Genomic DNA, 14,050 nt, shown 5'->3' with positions numbered 1-14,050 from the left:
GGCACAAAGCAAAATCAATACGCTTTCACTCTTCCACAGCAGGGGGACAGGAAGCCTGCAGGGATCGTGGACAATTTCAAGTATTTGTATCATAATCCTGAAAGCTAAATTTGTTCACATAGGATTGAAACTTGCTAACAAATAATGGCTATTTGCTGGCAAATTGAAAAAATAATAACCCCCCTGATGGTAGCTGAGATTAACCCTGCAGAGGAAAGTGGGCTTATTGCATCTATGTATATTAATCTAACAATCCCCCCGCAGGGTTCACAATTTGCACGATTCAGCTTGCAGCCAGTTAGCTTAGCATAGTTTAACAGCTGTCCTGACTCTGTCCAAAGGTTAAAAAAAAAGACATACTCAAACAGAACATGAGGCGAATTCTAGATGTGATGTGACTCTCTAAAGTAAGTGTAAAGACATGAGCGGGCAAGAATAGAGTATAATTCTCCCTGAACTGAGATGAAGAAGTCCCTGAGTGAACAATCTGCACTTCCCAAGGCAGAGAGAAGTGGAAATTAGAAAGAGACCAGAAAGAAATAACAGACAAAACTGAAAACAAGACACAGGCATACAACACCAAACATCAGTCAGTGTGCATGTTGCTGGCTGCACTCAAATTATTATAAATAATACAACACAAACACAAAATAAACTAATTAACACTGGTTGTCTGGCAGACTCACAGTGCAACAAACCTCCAGGCAGTCACTTACTTAGTGACATTAAGAGATGCTAGTAGGTGGATTTTCCTTCCTTTGCACAGAGCCACTGTGGGTGGCTCTGTGGGTCCCTGTGTTTTCAGTCTGACAAATAAGGTAAACCAACAGACAGATGTGAATATGACGTCAATTTTCTCATTAGACTCAAATTAAGTGCAAAATCTTGAAGAATTCCTTTAAAAGGATCCCTGAGCTCTGACTCACTCAGTGATACTGGAAGATCATGAAAGTCATCCTGAGGGAATTTACACTTTAAAAGGAATAAAAGGTGTGGCTGCCAGCTTCATACGAAAGAAATACAAGGTGCATCACCTAACAAAGACAAACTAACATCGAAACACCCTGACAATAGCCTCATTTCCTCCATATGGACAAACAGGGCCAGCAAGTTGGATTTGTGTTTAGCATCAGTAGCCTAACACCCTTGCTTTATTTTATAGGTTGTAAATAATTATAAATATAAGACGCAGATAAGGAAATAGTGAGTAATCTAATAACATCTTGAGAAGTTTGTAGGTCATTTAGTCGTTTAGTTGTGAACTAAATTGATGCAGTTGTTGCCTCTTGCCCCTGCAGGGCAGTGTTGTCTTCTGTCATCTTTCCCAACCCACACACACACTTCACTGTAACTGGATCTGCTGAGGGGGCTTTTACCCACGTGGACGACCGTTCTGCCAACTTGCTTCCGTGCAGTCAATCTTCCTGCCTCAGTATTAAACTAGCCTCTTTGTTCACTTAAATCTCACTATTTGGCTACTCCACTTCAGTGAATGCTATAATCCAGAGTTCACTCCCGTCTTTCAGTGCTGACACTGCCGCTCACCTCAGACAGCAGAGACCCTCCGAGGTGAACAAGAATGTCAAATATTGTTAGGCTCGAAAAACGGGTTTGCAGCAGCAGTATGTCCGAAAGTGCACAGCAAACACATTTTGAATAAGCAATTCCTTGTTTTCTGTAACAGAGCAGGGAAGAGCCGCTTGAATGCATCCTCTCAAAGACACAGACAATATATTTATTATCCTTATATATTTAAGAAAATTAAGTACATATAAACATTTAGACATAATTAGATTTATTCCCGGTATGTTTCAGACTAATATCCTTAATCAGCATCCCAAGAACAGACAATGTTGTCAGCAGGAATTAAATAGGATGATGATTCACTGTGGAAAACTTTACTGAGCCATAGTTAGCAAACTATGGAGTCCACTGAGCCAACTATTTCTTCATTGAAGTTAAACCCATTGGAAAACTGCAGACCTGTTATCTGGACCAGACCAGAATCCCTTTTACACTGTTTTATTATGCAAATACTTTTGCAAAGATTTTACATTTACAAAGTGTTTATTAAAACATGTAACAATGGCTTAATATCAGTATTATCATTATTATTATTATCATTATTATTTGGTATATTTAAATCCAACCGCTTACTCTTTTGCTTTCTCTCACACACACGTATACACATGCTAACACAAATACTTGTCACTCGTCTCTCTCTTGTTTACCCTGCAGTTGCTTGTTCATGTGCCTCATTGAGACGAGTGCTGTCAGGATGCACCACAGAAACAGGGCGGGGAAGGATACACAACCCCACCACAGCTGTCTCTCTCCAAATACCTCCACCACCATATCCCTCCGCCTGGCATAGTCCTGGAATAAAGCCTCCAGCTGGAACACGGTACACAGGGACAGGAAAAGGTGGAAGATCTGGTGACCCTGGCCCACAAAGTCACATTGGCCTGGGAAGAAGCGCTCAGGGACGGGACAGGAGAAGAAGAGGGCAGACAGCAGGAAGCAGGCAATCTGGAGGGCATGGAAGGGCAGTGAGGGCTCTTGTGTCCAGGAGACGGTGAGGAGGCGGTGGGCCACAGGGCTGATGTCCAGCAGGTATGCTAGGGTGGTAGGAATTAGCTGGCAGATTTTTCGTTGCAGTGGATATGGCCGCCTATACCTGGACTTGGCAAAACAGCAGCCAGCACAGGAGAGCCACCCAAAGAAGGCTGCCCCAGGCAGAAACAACAGCCCTATGCAGCTTTCCCTCCATGCTGGCTCTGATGTGTAGAAATAATGTCCAAGTGAGCAACCATACTGATACACAGCTACACCCACATAGTCCATGAAGAAGAAGAAGTAGTGTGCGTGTTTGGAATGAGACTGCAAGAGGTGAGCTGCCACACTGAAGAAGAGATAGGTGAAAGAAGACACCAAGAAGAGGCTCAGAGGTAGAGACGCTGCATCCAAGGTGTACCCAAGGGCGCCTATGTTGGCCCACCAGCGGAGCAGCAGCACAGGACCTGCAAGCAAATGAGTCCACACGTTCAGGGATTCATTGTGCCTCTGGAAGAGGCTGAGGAAGTAGCAGCGCCAATCCTGTTGGATGGGACGGTAGCCTGACAGGATGTAGGGTTCTCGGAACAGGCTGGGGACCTGGGAGGCGGTGACGGTGGGGCTGGGCAACGGCAGGGAGGAAGGGATGAAGTCTGACAGGTGGGGGATGCGGCCAAGGTGCTTGATGTTCAAGGTCAAGGTGCTGAGGCGTTGCAAAATGTCGTGAGACATAGTGGAGTGATGGACGTGGAAGAGGAAGAGGAGGAGGAGGACGAGGAGATGGAATACAGACAGGAGAGGACTGCTGGAGACAAAACTGAAAAAAGACAGTGAATTAATGCAGGAGCTCACTTTATGGGAAAGACTGATACATGGAATTCAGTGAATATTTAATAACTGCATGGGTATTTATTAAGAAAGACCTTGTAACAGCTCATAACTGAGCTTTGATGTGATGCCAACAGGCATTATCTGGGATGTTTTCAAGTCATTTGTTAAATCCATCAATCTGCACAGTGAGTCAGAGGTATGAGGGTGGGAAACGAAGAAAGAAGTTTCATACAAGCTGAGGAGGATTTTAAAATAAAGAAAGTTAATAAAACTCCACACAAAGAGGCCAGAAACATGCTGTAAAATGTCTATAGACAAATTAACAAACGAGCCCTGACATAGTGCAGTTCCAATACTGTTCTTACATTTGTCTGTAAGGTAACACATGTATAGGACTTTGGTCCAGACTGAATTGTTTTCAGCTAATTGTCATCTACAGCCTCTTGGTGAATAACATTTAAAAATTAGTCCACAGTAAGTTTGTTTTACAGTAATAAAACAAATACACACAAAACATGAGAATGCATCAAATGGGCAGAGATTCTTCGCGCCAGGGAAGCAGGTATGTAGTCTAACGTGTTACCACCATCCTTCTCTTGTGACACACACACAGAAGAATGTCAAGCACTGCTGTCACCTGGGTAGATGAGCACCTATGGAGGCAGCAAGGTAAACACCCACCCATCTGAGGACAGTCTGCTGTGTGCCCTCCTAAAGGGAGCGCCCTGATCATTCACCCCCTCTTTTGTTGCTGCCAAAAACTCACAACCCCTGACACTGTTCCCCTTACCCTGAATACGTGCACCTGTTTAAATCCTCCAAGTCACAATGGGAGTTTTGAACTGAGCTGATCTTAGACAAACAAGATGAAATCTTGGTCTGTGGAGTTAATGCAAACGTTCAGACCTCCATGCAAGTTAAACATGCATCTTTAGCCCATAAAGAAATAATACAAAGAAATAAAAAAGCTCTTTTCCTCTAATTCATTTTTAACTTAGAAACAAAAAACTGTGTATACGTTTCACGTCTTATAGGTCAACAACAATAACAAAAAAAAAAAAAAAAGAATTTGCAGAAAAAATTACTTAAATACGTAAAATGATGCGTGTCCAAACTAACATAGTATAAGGTATAGCTGTGGGACCTCTGGTAGTGTAACATAGAAGAACATCATCTCACCTGCTTGTACCGACGGAACACCTGTTGCCCCGCTGGAGCCTCACGTCTCTGCAGGGTGGGGAAAAAGTCTCGCTGCACTACAGGCTCTCCTCCATGAAAAAGTGCATACTTATATAACTATAACATGCTGAGGTAGAGAGGTATTCAGGAGGCTGCAGAGAGAAAAAGGGTGAGGACACAGCTGACCCGGCTGCCCGGAGTGCTGGAAGTGTGGGCGGGGTTAAAGGATCAGAAAGGGCAGTTAATATCAGCCAAGATCAGCATCCAAATACTGCAACATATGCTTATCATACACATTTACAGGTGTTATTCTGTGATACCGACTGCCATTATTAACTTTGTGTTTATGTTTATATTGATATAATTTACCTTTTAATACGATCTTAGAGCAGTGCATTGTGCCACTTTTTAAATAATTACTCAAATTCTTTTTATACATTACATGATGGTAAAATCACCAAAACAATGGGAAAAAAAATGGGTACCAGGAAAAAAATGGTAACATACGTTTTTACTTTGGCATGTGTCTCCATCTACTGTCCCGTACTGTACACTGCATTACTGTTCACATCAGGGCTGGTCCCGGTTTTTCCATTTAAAAATGTGTTTGCTATTTGATAGTGAAAATGAAGCAACCCCACATCACTCCAGAATACACTTACTCCACATGACTCACTATGAAACTGAACAAATACATGCCCCTAAATTAATTTATTTATATTGATGTGGAAATTATTTCTGTGTGGAAATTATAATTAAACCTATAAGGAAGAGTGTGACGTTTGTGCTTTTTAAGCAAATATAACTCACAAAATAAATCTGATGGGAATAAAGCATCTAACCCACAGGTGTCACACCAGCACATTGCTGCTGGATTTTTTTAATTTTTACTTTTTTTTTTTTTTAACCAATTACGGTATTATCTCATGGACCAGCACAACTTTGGGCTGTTTCCTTGCGTTCAAATCCTAACTTACAGAAATGCATCTGACACCAGAAGACACTGTGTTATACTGGCATGTGTTTCTATTATTTTGTCCACCCTCTTTAGATCAGTGAGGGTAGGCTAAGTAGCAGAAACACCTCTCTGTATACCCCATCGTTTTTAGAACTACTTTTCAGTGAATTATTTATCACATTCTTGGTGTTTTATTTAGTGAGATTTTTTTTTTATTCAGTTGCTGTTTTATTCATTTTTAATCATCTGTTTTTATTTGTGCCCTTTTTTTCTTTACAACATATAAATAAAGCGAAATGTATTTATAGTTTACATCTGAAGAAACAGCTGTGGCAGACTGATACATGCTTCAGTGTAGATGAATTCACATGCATGGCGAGTTACAGATTTTGGAGACAGGACTGTTGACAGGACATGCAGTGTGCAGGGTTCATTAAACAGTCGCTGTTTATGTCGCCATCTTCTGGACAAATAGACAAACGCTCATGTAACAGTCTTTTCCTCCTTTTTCTAACAGCCCTCCTCTTCCTGCTCCATTTTCGCGGGAGTTGTTGAAGGGGGCAGGATCACGTGGTGACACAGAGGATTTCTATTGGACAGCTTCACGTTTACCCGCCGTCTATGCAAAGCAGTGCGTGCTCAGTCGACCAATCGCGTCTTACGCTTTAGTTGAAGCCTGCACGCAGTGGCGCGAAAACTCATCAGTTGTGTGGTCAGGCGGCAGAGCGGCACGCAGCGTACCAAACTGTGTGCAATATTTTAAGATTTTTGGAGTAAAACAAATAATCACACATAATGGCAACCGACGTCGTAGATGACCGGGAGATGAGGGAGGCTCAGAGGGATTACCTGGACTTTCTGGACGATGATGTAAGTCCGACTTTTGTCCGGTTAAACACATTGTTGTTTGGATGAAATGAGAAACCATGCGGTCATAACAAAAGAAGTAGGATTAGTTTGCAAGAAATATGGCAGAGGGCAGTTAAATGATCACAGTTTGCTGAAGCTTCGTGCAAAAAAGTTTGTCCGAGTCTGGTTCAGTGTGTCTCCACATTTTCTGTGAACGGAAGCAACTTTCTTACTAAGACGAGTGAAATCATTATGCTCAGTAGTGTTTGGGTTGTAATGACCGAACATCAACCATCTGCCCGTTTTCTTTCCTAACCTCTGCAGCAAGACCAGGGCATTTACCAGAGCAAAGTCCGGGACATGATCAGCGAGAATAAAGCTCGGCTCATCGTCAACATCAACGACCTGAGGAGGCGCAACGAGGCCCGGGCTGCAAAGTGAGTATGGTGTGTGTGTGTGTGTGTGTGTGTGTGTGTGTTTGTGCACAAAGACCTGATCTGAACATGTATGGCTCTGTATTTGCAGCAGCTTATTCTCACACGGTATAACTGATCATAGACTGTATGTTCTGATGAAATAACACATTTGTCTTTGAGCAAATGTAAAGTTTAACTGAATACATGAAGTAAATAGTGTTGTGTATCAGGCTGTAGAGACCCCACATACACATGCTGAATTGTTGAACCACCTGGCAACAAAGCCACACTCTTCACTGAGAGCCATAACAAGTATAAATCCCAAATGCCAGGCTGATGAACAATGCCTTTGAGGAGCTCCTTGCGTTCCAGCGGGCACTGAAGGATGTGGTGGCCTCGGTGGACGCCACCTATGCCAAGCAGTACGAGGAGTTCTTCATCGGCCTGGAGGGCAGCTTCGGTGCCAAGCACGTCACCCCTCGTACCCTGACCTCCCGACTGCTGGGCAGCATGGTGTGTGTGGAGGGCATCATCACCAAGTGTAAGTTTATAACTGATGTTTTCCTCCTTTTCAGCTGCTTTATCTTAGTTATTTTTTTTGTATGGTATTGATTCATTCTCATGGAGCAATTAAACACATTTATTTATTATTCCCCAGTGTTGTTTCAGGAAGAGTGGGTGAGGATACTTACATGATGACATTCTGAGACTCATTCCCTCCTTTCTCGATCTTCCTCAGGTTCTCTGGTGCGACCCAAAGTTGTGCGCAGCGTCCACTACTGCCCAGCCACTAAGAAGACGATGGAAAGGAAGTACACAGACATGACGTCCCTGGACGCTTTCCCTTCCAGTGCCATCTACCCCACCAAGGTAACTCTGCATAAAGGAGCATTCTAGGTCTTCATGTGGCATAAATCAGAAGAAAATGTTCTTAGAAGAACCTATAAATAAGCCACAAGAACCTTACTCACTTTGTTACTCTGACCTATAACAGGATGAGGAGAACAACCCCCTGGAGACAGAGTTTGGTTTGTCCATCTACAAGGACCACCAGACCATCACAGTGCAGGAGATGCCGGAGAAAGCCCCTGCTGGCCAGCTTCCTCGATCTGTGGACATCATCCTGGACAATGACCTGGTGGACTTTGTCAAACCAGGAGACCGAGTGCAGGTTGTGGGAACATACCGCTGTCTGCCTGGAAAGAAGGGAGGATTCACCTCCGGCACGTTCAGGTGAGACAGGAGCTCACATGTTTACTGCTGTGGCTGCTGAATTCTTCCTCCTGCTTTATTATTCATTTTCCAACCCTGTACTCCGCAGGACCATCATGATAGCCTGCCACGTCAAACAGATGAGCAAGGAGGTGTCCCCCTATTTCTCAGCCGACGATGTGGCCAAGATCAGGAACTTCAGCCGGACTCGCTCCAAAGTAAGGCCCTCACGCTCCGCCCTCACGCTTGGTTCTTGTTCACAAAAGCATATCATTTAACTGAATTAGAAAATAATAATATCTTTTCTGTTTTCACTCAGGATGTGTTTGAACAGCTGGCTCGCTCCCTAGCTCCCAGTATCCACGGACACGAGTACATCAAGAAGGCCATCCTGTGCATGCTGCTGGGTGGCGTGGAGAAGGTGCTGGAAAATGGCTCTCGCATCAGAGGAGACATCAACATCCTGCTCATTGGTACCAGAGCATTTGCTGCTAATGTTCTCATTCAGCCGGGACGCTTGAGTTTAATCTCTGGCTCATATCTCATCATGCATATTGTTTTTTCTTTCAGGTGATCCATCAGTGGCCAAGTCTCAGCTGCTGCGTTATGTGCTTCACACTGCTCCCAGAGCCATCCCCACCACCGGACGAGGCTCCTCTGGTGTGGGTCTGACAGCTGCCGTCACCACAGACCAAGAGACTGGTATGACGCACAAATGCATCCACAGATCTGCAAATGTAGATCTTGAGGTTTCAGGAACTTCACAACTCTTTATTTTCTGTTCCGAACACAAGTGAACACGTCCTTTTCTTTTTCTTTTTCTTTCTTTTTCTTTTTTTTCCCTCCATTAGGTGAGCGCCGTCTGGAGGCAGGTGCCATGGTGCTGGCTGACCGAGGCGTGGTGTGCATTGATGAGTTCGACAAGATGTCCGACATGGACCGCACGGCCATCCACGAGGTGATGGAGCAGGGCCGCGTCACCATCGCCAAGGCTGGGATCCACGCCCGCCTCAACGCTCGCTGCTCTGTGCTGGCAGCTGCCAACCCTGTCTACGGCAGGGTGAGTACTTCTTTGAAAAAGAACCCCATACGCGACCTGTCAGCTGATCCACATTTGAGGTTACTTTTTTTTTTTTTTCTTTCTAAAACTCTTCTGTTCTCTGCTTTGCAGTATGACCAGTATAAAACCCCCATGGAGAACATCGGCCTCCAGGACTCCCTGCTGTCACGTTTCGACCTCCTCTTCATCGTGCTGGATCAGATGGACCCTGAGCAGGACCGGGAGATCTCCGACCACGTGCTGAGGATGCACCGCTACCGTGACCCTCGCGAGCAGGAGGGAGCAGGTACTGTGAATCAGGTGTTGGGAAAAACAGCGTTCTGTGTAATGAATGTAGTATTTGTTTAAAACAAAAAAAGTCTAATGATGCATTTCCTTGGTTTGCTATTCAGCCATGACTCTGGGAGGGTCAGTAGACGTCCTGGCTACAGAGGACCCAGATGCAATAGCAGAGGAGCACGAGGAGCTGCAGATCTACGAGAAACACAACAACCTGCTGCACGGAAGCAGGAGAAAGAAGTAGGCACACATGCTCTGTCCTGGCCTGAGAGGAAAACATCACAATCAAACATTAAACTTTTTACAGATGTAACTGTCATTAGCTTATGTGAAAAGTAAACCTTTTTTTTTTCATTTGTTTCAGGGATAAGATTGTGAGCAAGGAGTTCATGAGGAAGTACATCCACATCGCCAAGGCTGTGACGCCTGTGCTGACAGAGGAGGCAGCCAATCACATCGCAGAGGAGTACTCGAGACTGAGGAGCCAGGAGCAGATGGCTGCTGATATCGCCAGGGTGAGCAGGAGCAGGGGCCATGTACACCAGAGCTTAATGAGCACACACTGCACGCAACAGATGAACTGTACTGAGGAGTCCTCTTCTTCATAATGATGGCTGAGTTCCATTTAGCTTAATAGAACAGAGCCGTGGTCAGTGTTATTAGTAACATGTGCTTCTCCCACTATGACAAGTTTGATGGATGCAGTTATAAATATGAACTTGCTCTGACCTCGGTCCCTCTCCCCCTCAGACCTCTCCAGTGACGGCCCGAACTCTGGAGACTCTGATCCGTCTGTCCACGGCACACGCCAAGGCTCGCATGAGCAAAGCTGTGGAGCTGGAGGACTCGGAGGTAGCCGTGGAGCTCGTCCAGTTTGCCTACTTTAAAAAGGTGCGTACTGCTCTTCAGCTCTCAGCAATGGGATGACAGGATCAGTCGACACAGCAAAAAGACAGCAGGTCTCTGCAGTGACATGTCACTGAAGTCCCGTCTGGGTCATGTCCTTTTCCTGTGCAGGTTCTGGAGAAGGAGAAGAAACGTTCGAGACGGGAGCGGGACTCTGGTTCAGAGGACGAGGATGATGAGGAGGCGGGCACTCAGAGTTCACAGAGAGCTCTGAGGAAGAGGTAAACCCACCATGAAACACAGCTGCACGCTTTCTTATTCACTCCATACCTGGACGCCCGTTTCCTTCCACTTGCTGCTGTGGTCAGTGATAATATTGTGTGTCCTGCAGGGGGCGCCGAGGCTCTCAGGGCAGCGAGCCTTACAGCCCGTATGACTTCAGTGAAGAGCAGGAGGTCCCAGAGAGTAAGCAGTTGTTTTTTTTTTTATACCCACACTGCTGTTGTCTGCTTTCCCATTGTCAGTGACTCATTCCACACACACAACAGAAAACTCACTTTTTTGAGCTACTTGTACTTGAGTATTTCCATTTTCTGCTGCTTTGTACTTGTACTCCACTACGTTTACCAGCCAGCCGTAGTTACTAGTTACTCTTGCAGATTTTTATACAAATCATATTCAGCAAACAGATTAACCTTCCTAAAAGGTATTTAGTGCTGTAAAAATGAGCTTGATCTCGAGCAGATATAACATTAAAATGAGAACTCAATGACAATATCATTGCAGGCTCAGCTGAGACGTGTAGTAACTCAGAAAAAAAACCCAACAACTATAAAATCTTTACTTCCTGTACCAGATACAAGCTTCTTATCACTTTATCACGTTCTGTGCGTAATGTTCTCACATCGGTCTTTGCTCTTTAGTTCAGGCTGGTACACCGAAACCAGCCAAGCCGCAGCAGGAGGAGCCCATGGAGGCCACATCACAGGCTGAAGACACTGAGCTCTCTGCAGAGAGGTGAGTGCCAGAGTTTCGGTTCTGGGGATAATGAATGATCAGTTCTGTGTCTGCTTAGTAGAAGAAATGAATTACAGTGGCTAGACCTGGGCTGATTTAATTTTTGGATGGAGGTGAGTCTGTAAAGTTAAATATTTTTTCAATTTTCTGGGTAAATTATGTTGGTAAACTGACTTTGATTGCCTTTTCATGCCTTGAGCGAACTCCGAGCTGTTCTAAGATGCTGTGTTTGTGCTGTAAAATATAATAAACTGTTGTGTTTCTCTCACTAGACTGAAAGAATTCAAGTCCTCCCTGTTCGCGGTGTTCCAGTCCGCTCACGCTCAGTCTGTGAAGATGAAGACTCTGATGGACGACATCAACAAGGAGCGCCAGAAGCGCTTCACTGAGCCTGAGGTCCGCGCCGCTTTGGCTCGCATGCAGGACGACAACCAGGTCATGGTGGCCGATGACATCATCTTCCTCATCTGAGCGAGGAGGAGGAGGGTGACGATGACTGTTTCTGAAACAGATTTCATGGACTTGGACAGAAACAGTGATTTATATCCAAATGTTCATTTATTAGTTTCACCTGATATTGGACACTTCATTTGTTGTCGTGCTGTTTTTCATCTCTCATTTTCTTAAAATGCAGTTTAATGTCGCACAGTGAAGACCAGTCAGTCGCCTGACCTCTGATCTGCTTTTCCACATGAGGCACCAAGAGTGATTCGAAACAGTTTATTCTCATGATGGACTTCGATCCACATAACGTTCAGGTTGATCTGTCAACTCGTATGTTTCGCTAACAAGACCAGTGAACCAGTATCAAGACTTATTCATGTATGCACTTGTATCTTTTCAGGTAATTTTACTTTATAATGTCTTCATTACCATGTTTCAGCAGAGTACTGTTGGTGTAACTAATGAACATGTCAGTTCATATGAAGAAGGTAGAAGGATACAGCCGCCTGGTGCATGGACAGTTTTCATTTAGCAATGAAACATGCTGTGCATTGCTGCACCACAACGATATTATTAAGTACCTTTACCGACTCTTCAGTTGTCTGGGTTTGTATATAGTTAAAGACAAGTTTTGAGATTGTTAATTAAATGTAGTTGTTTATTAAAAAAATAAATAAAATGTCATGCTTTGGAAATGGCTTGGAACTTTTAAATGAACTGATGGTTCTACAACACAGCGTGTTACTTCATATGTATAGTATTTACACACCTCAAGTCCCTGTTTGCCTAATACGGTAAATTTGCTGTGTGAGGTCGCAGGTTTTTGCGGCCAGCCGACCCTGGCTGTATTTTGTTTGACTTTATTTTGTGACCCTAAGTTTAACTGGAAAAATGGTCGACTATGCTGGGAACTTTGTGATTTCCCATAAGAGTCAAATGATTAAACCTCTTCCTGCACGTGCACCAGTGTGTTTACAAGAAACTTCCACGAGGTGATGGAGCAGGGCCGCGTCACCATCGCCAAGGCTGGGATCCACGCCCGCCTCAACGCTCGCTGCTCTGTGCTGGCAGCTGCCAACCCTGTCTACGGCAGGGTGAGTACTTCTTTGAAAAAGGACGCGACCCCATACGCGACCTGTCAGCTGATCCAGATTTGAGATTACTTTTTTTTTTTTTCTAAAACTCTTCTGTTCTCTGCTTTGCAGTATGACCAGTATAAAACCCCCATGGAGAACATCGGCCTCCAGGACTCCCTGCTGTCACGTTTCGACCTCCTCTTCATCGTGCTGGATCAGATGGACCCTGAGCAGGACCGGGAGATCTCCGACCACGTGCTGAGGATGCACCGCTACCGTGACCCTCGCGAGCAGGAGGGAGCAGGTACTGTGAATCAGGTGTTGGGAAAAACAGCGTTCTGTGTAATGAATGTAGTATTTGTTTAAAACAAAAAAAGTCTAATGATGCATTTCCTTGGTTTGCTATTCAGCCATGACTCTGGGAGGGTCAGTAGACGTCCTGGCTACAGAGGACCCAGATGCAATAGCAGAGGATTGTTAATTAAATGTAGTTGTTTATTAAAAAAATAAATAAAATGTCATGCTTTGGAAATGGCTTGGAACTTTTAAATGAACTGATAGTTCTACAACACAGCGTGTTACTTCATATGTATAGTATTTACACACCTCAAGTCCCTGTTTGCCTAATACGGTAAATTTGCTGTGTGAGGTCGCAGGTTTTTGCGGCCAGCCGACCCTGGTTGTATTTTGTGACCCTAAGTTTAACTGGAAAAATGGTCGACTATGCTGGGAACTTTGTGATTTCCCATAAGAGTCAAATGATTAAACCTCTTCCTGCACGTGCACCAGTGTGTTTACAAGAAACAGTTTTTTTTTTGGAAGCACCAATGAATCAAGACCTTACTTTGCGTGGGTGGCAGGTCCCACAGAGTTACACGGCTCTTTGATTGGTTAAGACGCCGCTGTTCTGCTTCCACCGTCCTCCTCATTCTTTTCTACCCCGTTTGCTTGTCACTCATCTTTAAATGGAGCATCACAGCATCTTTGCACCAATACCCACGCATTGTGGACAAACGGTGCCAGACTTTTGGCTCCATGATTTAACTTAACAGCGACTCTGATCAGTCTCAAGATAAGACCAATAAGCACTGAAGTCATGCACCGACCCTTGAAACTGCAGCTGGCCTGCAGTGTATAGGAGTCCTCAGGCTCTTGACACCCACGACTGACTCATTTCAAAAAGGGCTAGAGGTTTTGCCTGCCTTACACCTTTCAGTTCAGCCAACAGCAAGTTTAATTTGTGTTTCTTTTATAGCTGGGGGTTTATGTTGTTCACAATAACTGTTCTGAATAATGAAAGTACTGAAACCTTGTCACTATGATGCTCTCA

At 44.5% G+C, this 14,050-nt stretch overlaps 2 protein-coding genes across 2 annotated transcripts; one reads left to right on the top strand and one right to left on the bottom strand.

Annotated features, from left to right (window-relative positions):
• Positions 1 to 1,806: 1,806 nt before the first annotated feature.
• On the bottom strand, positions 1,807 to 4,715 carry paqr8 (progestin and adipoQ receptor family member VIII). Its single transcript, XM_041064589.1, has 2 exons — positions 4,564 to 4,715; positions 1,807 to 3,370 (listed from the first exon to the last, which is right to left on the bottom strand). Exon 2 carries the CDS (start codon positions 3,283 to 3,285, stop codon positions 2,209 to 2,211), a length of 1,077 nt encoding a protein of 358 aa, XP_040920523.1. The 5' UTR covers positions 3,286 to 3,370; positions 4,564 to 4,715; the 3' UTR covers positions 1,807 to 2,208.
• Positions 4,716 to 6,238: 1,523 nt separating this feature from the next.
• On the top strand, positions 6,239 to 12,335 carry mcm3 (minichromosome maintenance complex component 3). The gene is made up of 17 exons (XM_041064864.1): positions 6,239 to 6,391; positions 6,695 to 6,807; positions 7,119 to 7,327; positions 7,526 to 7,656; positions 7,781 to 8,019; positions 8,108 to 8,216; positions 8,318 to 8,471; positions 8,569 to 8,700; positions 8,850 to 9,058; positions 9,170 to 9,344; positions 9,451 to 9,577; positions 9,702 to 9,852; positions 10,088 to 10,228; positions 10,355 to 10,464; positions 10,575 to 10,648; positions 11,107 to 11,200; positions 11,473 to 12,335. Exons 1-17 carry the CDS (start codon positions 6,317 to 6,319, stop codon positions 11,669 to 11,671), a joined length of 2,442 nt encoding a protein of 813 aa, XP_040920798.1. The 5' UTR covers positions 6,239 to 6,316; the 3' UTR covers positions 11,672 to 12,335.
• Positions 12,336 to 14,050: the final 1,715 nt, after the last annotated feature.

Source organism: Toxotes jaculatrix, chromosome 19 (assembly GCF_017976425.1).
Source record: "Toxotes jaculatrix isolate fToxJac2 chromosome 19, fToxJac2.pri, whole genome shotgun sequence".
NCBI lineage: Eukaryota > Metazoa > Chordata > Actinopteri > Toxotidae > Toxotes > Toxotes jaculatrix.
Note: the sequence above shows the minus strand (reverse complement) of the source record. Positions and strands in the feature narration are given on the sequence as shown.